We start from the raw sequence: 9,864 nt of genomic DNA, 5'->3' as shown, positions 1-9,864 counted from the left end.
AGATAGCTGGTAGTGTTGTCTTTAAGATTAGTGGATGGGTTGAACCTCAGTTGAGGTAAGCGGCAACCTTTGTTGTGCTTTAAAACTCATGCACGTCACTAGTTACACTTGTGCAACCTAAGTCCGCGGTTACCACATGCATGCGGGCGCTGCTGGTGCTTGGCTCAAGCCGTGGCCGGGTGGCTGCCGCTGGCCAGCTCACGTGTTGGTCGGTGTCGCGCAGCGCCCTTGGCCTACCATTGGCTGGCCCCGGCTAGCTATGGCCTGGCTCTCGCTGCTGCGTGCGCGCCACGCTCGTGTGGCTGGCCGCTGTGCCACCCGCTGGGTCGAGCCGAGGCTACGGCTACCATCGCTCGGTGGATGTGGCGTCTGCTGCACCCTTCTATTAACCTACCGCATCATGCCCTTGGCGTATGCCACTGCCGCCATGGCAGGTCGTTGGCCCCATCACAGTGGCGATGGGATGCCTCGCTGCCTCGCCTTGCCCCCGCTAGCCGACGCCGGTGAGACCCGCTTGGGTTTTGCCGCTCCATTCTAGCGCGTCGTGCCAAGCCCCATGAACCGCGCCACTTGTGCGCATGTGTTCGTGCTACCGCCATCGAATGGAGCCACCCCATCTTAATCCACTCACCCTTGCTCGGGTGCCCTCTCTACGACATGCCATGGCTAGAGCTCCACCTTTTCCGCCCTCCAATTCGCCTAGCTCAGGGCTTCACAGTTTGATTCCTCACGCCAGTAAGTGGCATAAGAGGTCAACTAGGCGCCCCATCTTCCCCATGACTGGCCAAGCGCTACCGATCGCCAATTTAGTGTTTCACTCATCGCCGGTCCAAACACCGCCGTGTCGAGAGGTTTGGGGGTAAGGCTCGTAGGGTTAATAGCAGTTCAATTGCTCGTAACCCCGAACTCGCCTTGACTCCCTCCATCTGGTGCTCGCGCTATTTTGGCTAGGATGCTCATCGACGGTGGGGTGACGCATCGATGTCCATCACGGAGCACCACTGCCCCGCTCGGTCGCATGTGGCAAGCTCTACTCAGGCTGCCGATGGACCATCACCTTGGAAGTGCTCACTGTAAGCTCCTTATGCTCACCCTCTCACTCATTAGTCTTCTTACTGCTCTAGCTCGTCAGAACAGTCACGCCGCCGCTGCAGAAAGCCGCTTGCCGCTGCAGTTTGCATAAGTGCACCTCCGAGTCCCTAACTGCCACCCATCCTTGCACGTTTAGCCATAGCCGGTGGTCGGCCCATTACTTCTGTCGTAGCGAGCCTAGTTTGCCCGGCATAACCGCCGTTGCAGCCGGTGTGCCACGCCGCCGCACGCGGGTACGCCGAGGACCGCCCCGTTGCAAAGGCAACACATTCTAGGGTCTTTAATTCAAAGCGTGAGTCTGTAGTAATAGTGCTTCGTTGCTCCATGTGATTATCCAAAAACCCGAGCCCTCTTTTGCAAAACGTGAGTGCGCGCGTGGGCATCCCAGCCTTGGGACATGCTGGGCCATAGCGATGCACATGCGGTCGTGACCCACGCTGGGCTGCTGGGCTAGAATGGGTTGTTGTCGGTCCTTTTCGTTTTCTAAAGCATTTTCTAATTAGTTTCTAAGGTAAACTTGTAAATGCAATATAAATTTATGTAGTTGGCCAAAAATTATGAAACTAATTTTGTTAGGTTCCTAAAATCATGATCTATCTGCTAGTATATTATGTTCACATAGTTTTATAATATTTTTAGGAGTTATCTAATTAAATTGAGATGCTTAATATTGTAAGATATAAACTTGTAGGAATTGTTGTGATAAATGGGTGATAGTGTTGGCTCTAAAACTTTTATAATAAATTCCTAACATTATTAGGTGCTCACTGTAATTTTTATAGCTCTATGATAATTAGTTTGCTAGGGTAGCTAAAAGAGCCCTAGTTCAAAAATATATATTTAATCAATAAAATACCAAAACACCTTGGGTTTTTAGAACTAAAACATTTTTTTGGAGACAAAGCCTTACTTGACGACGTGGATACATAGACTAGTACGTTAGTCATTAAAGCTAGCTCATTAGCTTGCGGAGCGTAATCGTATTTTAGAGTTGCAGTTGCCGTTGATTAATTACATTTTCTACATTGCATCCACATATATCATAATAGGAAGAACGATGGATCATGGAGTCGAACAGGGAAACAGAAAAGATGGTGCCTCGATGATCGTGTCACCATGATGGAGTGCTAACCTTTGGTTATATCTTACCCAGGTAAGCCCCGGTGCATAACCCCTATTATTCTGCACTTTATTTTATGCTTGTGCATTAAGTTTTGAGGAGTTGAATGAAATCTACTTGCATATATATATCCTTATCCTATGAGTCCTACTAGTATGTCAGGATCATGTAGATTGTTGTGCTATAGGATCCGACAAAAGTCGAGGGATTACCTATCACTCACGAGAGATAGGAAAGATATTATTGTTGTTATTATATTACTATCACATGGAATATACATGGAGGATAATTGGAAGCTGGGCGGAATGGTACTTTGGATCTGGACTTGGTTAGACATTCAAGCGAGGCTCGGATTGCACTTGTTCCGCCTGTGTCGATTGACGACCGTCCGTTGCTATGGATGGTAGTCAGGTCACAGACTTATTATCCTGAGCACATACTTACTTATAGGAGCGGGAAGACTTGTTACTCTCTTATCATGGGTTTCGCCTCTTTCCGGACCAACTTTTAGAGATAGGTATTAGGTAGAGGTCTAAGCACCATACTGAGACCGGGTCTCGGGTGTTGGGGGCTTGGAGTCCAAGTTTGGACGGGGACCTGAACCCCTTGACAGGAGTGGAACGGGTTGGTCTTGTTTGTGACTTGGGTACAAGCGAGGCGTGTGTTTCGGGGTACCCAGCTAGGATACATTGATTCGCGAATCGCCGTTTCTATGAGACGGTACGACTTGGCTATGGTCTAGCACCGTAGTAAGAACTAGAATATGAAAGATGATAAAATAGTTCTGATTGCTTATCACCTGCTTGAAAGTAGCATATGTGCTTACATAGGACCCGTTCGCTGGTCTGAAACTTGGCTGAAACTGGCTGAAAAACACTGTTCCGGCTGAATTGTTGTGAGAGAAAAACACTGTTCCGGCTGAAAAAAGAAGCCGAACAAGCCATTTTTAAGACAAGCGAACGTTGCCATAGACCGGTAAGTTAATGAACTAATGATGACTGCTAATAAAATTAAATATAAGGACGCACGTTTAGTAATGCTTACTGCAGATGCAATAACCCACAAGCCAGATAGCCTTGCATATCCTTAGAGTCTTTTATTTTTCTCCTGTCGAGTAAGTCTTGCTAAGTACAATCGAGTACTTAGGGTTTTATTTTCCCTTGTTGCAGGTAACCGGAGGATACATAGAGCTGACTATTGTGTGTGGAAACTTTCTGATGGGCTCAGAAAGGATTCCTTTCGTGCTACGGCTATAGTGTTTATTTACAACCCTCACTAAAGGTTTTATAAGAAAAGATGTAAAAATCTGCTAGAATCTCTTGTACATAAATGTCCACTATGTTAATACTTCACCATGTCATCAAATTAATCTTTGTTTCCGCTGTAACTCTGATCATATGTTTATTTTCCGCTGCAAGAAAAAAATCTTGTGAACTTGAAATGTATAAAGTCGATTACATGCAAACTGTTTTAATCACGCTGTTGCATTTAACTTGTTTAAATACTCTCATATTGTAATAAAGTGATGTAAGAAATGGTTAATAATGTTGTAAGCTTTATTCTCTCATTTATGATCCTGACGGAAAAATGTGGATTTTCGAGTTCTCCCTTAGGGTGTGCTCGATGGAACGTCACGATTTAGTGCTTTCTTGAGTACTTAGTATCTAATGGAAGACAAGTACTTTTAAGAGGACATTAGACTAGGCAGTTCTGCCACAAGTAGTGGAGTAGAGCAAGAGCAGAGCTTCCTTCGAAGTCCAGAAGAGTCTTCTAGGTCTGGTATAACTCTTTTGTAATTCTTTCATTTAACAATTACTTTATTTAGTATTTATTTCAATACTTTATTTTAGTATTATTGTTTTGCTTTACTTAAGTACTTAGTCATTATTGTTCATCATTAGTGAGCTTAGGTGTTTATTGTTTGGCATTAGTAGCATAGGTTATCTCTTAATTAGTAGTTATTCGTTAGTATTGGTTCTACCGTCTGGTTAGGGTGCTTTGATCTTATTTTATCGGAACTCGGATCGAAGTAGTAAGTTTATAGATTAAGCGTGGTGCTTAGGCTATAGATTACCTGTGGATACGGCTAGGTCTCTGGATAGATTGTTGTAGGTGGCAAGTGGTAACAGGCTTGTCCATCCTCTGTATTCCACCACGATAGGTCTAGTTATTAAATCGTATGGCTCGTGGCAGACCTTGGCTCTGTTCGGCTTACCCCATATTCGGCTTGTTTGGCTTCTTTTTTCAGCCGGAATAGTATTTTTCTCTCACAACAATTCAGCCGGAACAGTGTTTTTAGCCAGTTTCAGCCAAGTTTCAGACCAGCGAACAGGGCCCTTGTCTATTTAACTCTTCTAGTTGGTAGGCGGGCTATGCCCTAAAGTACTAGCGTATTTCTCCTAGTCATTAGTTTACCCTTAGTTACTTCAAAGATAAATCACTCGCTCTCCCACCTATCTCTAGTGTAGCTTGTTTAGTAGTTTAATTTAGGGAGTTCACATTCAACTTCCATTATCGTTCACCTACTTAGGATACACTTAGGCTTCCCTTAGCAATCTACCAGTAAATATAAATTCTAGCCTTCCGCCATCTGGTGGGAAAAATATAAATTCGACACTCAGTACTCACCGAGCGAAGTGCTATGCGATAGTTCTGTGTGCTTGCGGAATTCCACCAATAGTTGTTAAGAAGTATCAACGCTTGCTAATGCCGCTGTTACTCATGTGCCGGATGCGGCTTCCAAATTGGCTGAGCGCAACACCATGCTCGCTGCAGTGCGCCAACATCTACTCCGCGCCCAGCAGCGCATGAAGGCCCAAGCTGATAAGCACCGCTCGAAGCGCACATTCGCCATCGGCGACTTCGTCTTCTCCTTCGTCTCCAGCCGTACGTGCAATCGTCGCTGGCGCCTCGCCCCCACAGCAAGCTCTGCTTCAAATACTTCGGGCCCTTCGAAATCATCGACAAGATCAACGACGTCGCCTACAAGCTGAAGCTTCAGGAGGGTTCCTCAATCCATCCGGTCTTCCACGTCTCCCTCCTCAAGCCGGCGTTAGCTCATCTGCCTCCCGTCTCCGCCATGCTCCCCGACATCGACGACTCCCTCCAGGCTCCAGAGAAGATTATGCAGCGCCGCATTCATCATCACGACGCCCATGCTGTTCCTTAACTGCTCGTCAAGTGGTGGGGCATGGATGATAGTCTGGCCACCTGGAAAGACGAAGTCGCACTCCATCATCGCTTTCCAGGTGCGACGGCATGGGGACATACCGGAGCTCAAGGGGGAGGGATGTCAGCAGCTCCCATCCGGGCGACCCGGCCAGCTGCGGCACCAAGGCCCAGGAAGTCCACAAGGCCCAAGTCCAAGAACGTTCGACTGGTTGCCCCGAATGGGCTTGTAATGCGTGTGTTGAGTGGCCAGTGAGTGAGGATAAGAGGGGTGTGAATCGGAGGCTAATGTATCTTTTGAAACCCTAACTCATTACGTTTTACGCTTTACAATAGAACCGGCCTTCTGCCGTCAGCTACCTTCCTCGTATTACTGTTTACCCTTCTCGTTTCCGTTCGGCAGCCGCCGCCGCCGCTGACAGTCTGCGATCACAAAAACAACCTCCGCGACAACATCCAAAACTGTATGCACGTGTATGCACCTCTAGCTTGTTCTAAGTCGACCAAATTCTAAATTTGACGTGGCCGATGTTTAGAATGGGTTGAGTCAGAATCAAGATATTTTTTAATAGCAGGCTAAGCCATTTAGCAATAACCTCCTCCACAAAGCGAGATCCCACAAAGCTATAAAAACTACAATGAGATATAGTGAAAGCTATTTCATTGTCACAAAAAAAATGAAAAAAATGCATAGGAACATATAATTAAGAAAAATTCATCAACACAAATACTCAAATACATGCACATGATGAACATTTATATTCACAACTAAGCCAAACAACGGTGTTTAGTGGAGCTATGTCAACTACAGTTACATGGGGGTGCTTCAGGTCCGGCTCTGGACCTAATCCATCCATTTAGAGTTACTTCACAAAACTACAATATTGTAGTAAAATAAACTATGTAACAATACAGATATGAAGTGATAAACCATCAAGGAGAATTGTCCATATGTTATTGGTAACTTTTGTTGTTACAAAATGAACAAGCCATGCTACATGATACATATAGTTGGAAATTTTCAAGAATTCTGCACAAACTGTTGGAAAATAAGCGTTGGCAGAGAACGAAGATTGTGGCATCCAAATTACAAGAGTATCTATTCAATGTCTCAAACATGCTTCAGTCAATTGTTTTCCATAATTCCATGTGAGCATTCTAAGAACAAACCAACTTCATTCGACTTTCTTGGGTTCTGCTTGAGGCTTCCAGAGACCAAGACGAAACTTGTGGGCAAGACTCAAAATCAACTTTCTCTGCATTGCAGGAAAATAATCAAATATGACAAATTGATAATTTAGATCTAGAGACTTCTATTCTCAATCTTTACGTTTTTAAATGGAGCCCTGCTATATGTATGAAGAATTTATCTGCTAAGCTGCTACAACTAGTATTCATGCAATTCTATTGTTCCCGTCAAAAGAGCCCACACATCCTCCTTTTGTTGACCTGTCCAGCTTCCCGTCAAAAGAAGGCCTCAGTTCAGCAGTGTAGACCTCAGTCTCAGCGAGGAGATAGTTGAGCAAACCCAAGCAACAGTAAGGTTGATTCGGTCTACCAAGAGCTCTATTCAGGTGAGCAGCCAAGCAGGCGTGTGGAAACTGAGCTTGATCTGGTGGCGCACTGAGAAGCATGTGTGAATTTCACTTCAGTGCGAAGGAGGGTGTAGCATTCAGAAACTGGAGCAACTAACCTTGCAAAGCGAGGCTACATTACAGAAAGAAAGAACCTTTCTTAATGCTACTAAATGCCAATCATTTATTTCAAAAAAAAAAGCCAATCTTTTCTGAACATATTGCCTTGGAAGCAACAAGCGACCATGGAGGTGATGGGAATAAGAGAGCAAACAGAACATATTGCAGGAGAAGCAAGCGAACAGCAATGCTTGATGCCTCTTTGGTGGGAAAGAACACTTCACACAATCATAGAGCTTTATCAATCGTGGCCCTAACAAATTATGAGAAAAAAGATGAGGATGCCTGCGTGGTCACATGCTTAGCTTTCTTTGAAGGTGTTCCATAGCAAAATGCTCGTGCACAAACTTTTCCTTAGAAGAATTCTGAACCAAAACAGCTAATTCTAACAACAACTTGATTCAAACATATCTGATCAAGATAAAATTGTTTGTTATCAAGATGCAACAGGTTTTAACCCATAGTAAATGTTACAATTAAAAATCAGTGGTTAGCTAAATGTTGACCAAATTTTGTTTCATTCTCACATTTTAACAAAACCAGATTATGTTAAACTTGATTTAGATAGCCACCAAAATCAAAGTTGGGGAGATAATCAGCATTTCAGCCTGCTCGGTTGTGCTAGTCAAACAGCTGCAGCAAGCAGTTCCGACCGGAACCACAGCCATTTACACAGAAACAAGCTTGGATATTAAACGCTAACTTGTTTCCCCGAGCACAAATAATGGGCTCTATGTGAAAACTTACATGGCTTTCGCAACAAAGAAAATTATGGCAAAAAAATCCATTTTAGCTAAATGTTGCAACTTAATTAAAAATTAGGATAGCGTGAACTCGAGCTATGTTATGCAAGACCAATTGGGTCACGGTCTCATGGACGTCAACATAAAGCACATTCTTGGCATTGAAATTGGGGGAATGCAAAATTTGGAGTCTAGGAAAGGGAATCTAAAAAAAAACTTGACCTACAGGGTAAGCCACCCCTGGGCATTGCTGTGATAGAGAAGAGAAGACCTTCTCACACAGGCTAAGAAAACCCCTGCCCACCCTGACACAGGGGCACCGTTGCCCTATGAGAACCGGGTTGGGCCTTTTGACCTATGCTTTGGCCATGGGACACATGAGGGGATTTTTTTAATCCCAGCCTGAGATTCGCTCCCACGGGAGTCGAACTTAGGACCTGAGGAGTGCTACTAAGGCCACCGGAAAGAGAATCTCTAGGCAGCTTTTACAAAGGGGTTGATCCGAATAAGGACCACCGGGATATGAGTGGAAGGACACTACCACTGTGCCAGGCACAACTTTCTAGAAAACTAATTCCAACATCAAAAGGAAAAACTAACTAGAGAGAACATCATCAACCGAAAAAAAACTCTGTAGTGTTTACAAAACACAAAAACTGATCGTGCGTTCTTGTCAGCTCATCAATCTTTCAACACCCAATGCATGGTTTGAGAGACCTAGATTCACTACTTGATGCTAAATTTGCTATGAAAACAATCTATCATAAGGAAACTATTAACTATGAACTGGTAACTATTAACTATGAACTGGTTTGATATTCACAAGAATCAAACCAACGTATAAGCTAGGAAACTATTTGAACAAAGTAATTTACTAGAAGGACCAATTTATTCTACAAACATGTCGATTTGATTTGTAAACATGCCAAGTCACCTCACATTTTAGCCAATGGAACGTCGGAAACAAAGCTATATGGAGAAAAGTATTTTGCATCTCAATCAGAAAACACCACAGGAAATCTCCCAAACCAACATTTGGCTACGGCCCATAAATTCGACTTAGGGATCGAATTATATAATAGACATCAAAACCTCGCCGAGCGACAACTACATTTCCATGGCAAAATGCTCAAACTAGAGGCACATCCGACACTCGTTTCGTCGTTTGTCACCCGAGAGAGAGAGGAGAATTTGTGGCTTACACGCTTGCAGGGGATGCGGAGATTCTTGCGCCGCAACTTGCCGGCCTCGATCAGCCTCTGGATATCGCTACCCACTGCTTCCTCCGGCTTCGCGGCTTGCGTCTCCATCCGCTTACCCACGCCGTTGAGGAACTCCACCACGCCGACCCTGGCTGCGCCCGGCAACGATCCAACTCCAGTCACCAAAGAGAAGCACGACGAGATTCAAGGGGGAGAAGAAGGAGCGGGCATACCTTGGTAGGGCTGGACGTGGAACGATCTCGCCGGAGCTCCAGCGCCGGCAAAGAGGAGGCGGCGGGCGTGAGATGCGAACGCGAGAGCCATGGGATGGGACTGGAGCAGCGAGGATTGAGAGAAACGACGAGTGCAGGTGAAGGCCCGGTGACGACGAGACAACCTTGCGCCGCCGCGCCCCAACAACCAAGAGGAGAGGGGATATAGGGATAATTAATTTAGAACGTTTTGAGATTATTATTACTAGCAAAAATGTCCGTACGTGCAACGGATAGTTACGTACAGTAGGTAGAGATAACGACAACGCTAGATGACTTTATTAGGTAGAGGTGAAGACACATAGTCGAAGGTGCGACCGAGGTAAATTGCATGAGGACTGGTCATCATTTCGTATGTACTAGAGCCCGAAGAGCTCCTCACCTGCCAAGGCTAGGGTCAAGGGCTCGACGGCCACCATTGTCGATCACACAAGGAGATAGGTAAGGCACTATTTTTTTGGAGATCGGGTACACAGACTACGGTAGAGGAGGCCAATGGGTGTGCACTTTTCTCCCTCCCCGGCGCTATTATTCTTCCTCTTCTCTAGCGGCTTTCTTCTCTCCTAGTGGCGG

At 45.2% G+C, this 9,864-nt stretch overlaps 1 protein-coding gene across 1 annotated transcript; it reads right to left on the bottom strand.

Moving 5' to 3' along the window:
* Nucleotides 1–6,313: 6,313 nt before the first annotated feature.
* Nucleotides 6,314–9,443, bottom strand: LOC136458330 (uncharacterized). The gene is made up of 3 exons (XM_066458285.1): nucleotides 9,253–9,443; nucleotides 9,020–9,171; nucleotides 6,314–6,636 (listed from the first exon to the last, which is right to left on the bottom strand). Exons 1-3 carry the CDS (start codon nucleotides 9,341–9,343, stop codon nucleotides 6,556–6,558), a joined length of 324 nt encoding a protein of 107 aa, XP_066314382.1. The 5' UTR covers nucleotides 9,344–9,443; the 3' UTR covers nucleotides 6,314–6,555.
* Nucleotides 9,444–9,864: the final 421 nt, after the last annotated feature.

The sequence above is a fragment of the Miscanthus floridulus genome, chromosome 6 (assembly GCF_019320115.1).
Source record: "Miscanthus floridulus cultivar M001 chromosome 6, ASM1932011v1, whole genome shotgun sequence".
NCBI lineage: Eukaryota > Viridiplantae > Streptophyta > Magnoliopsida > Poales > Poaceae > Miscanthus > Miscanthus floridulus.
This window is presented reverse-complemented; position numbering and strand designations above follow the sequence as displayed.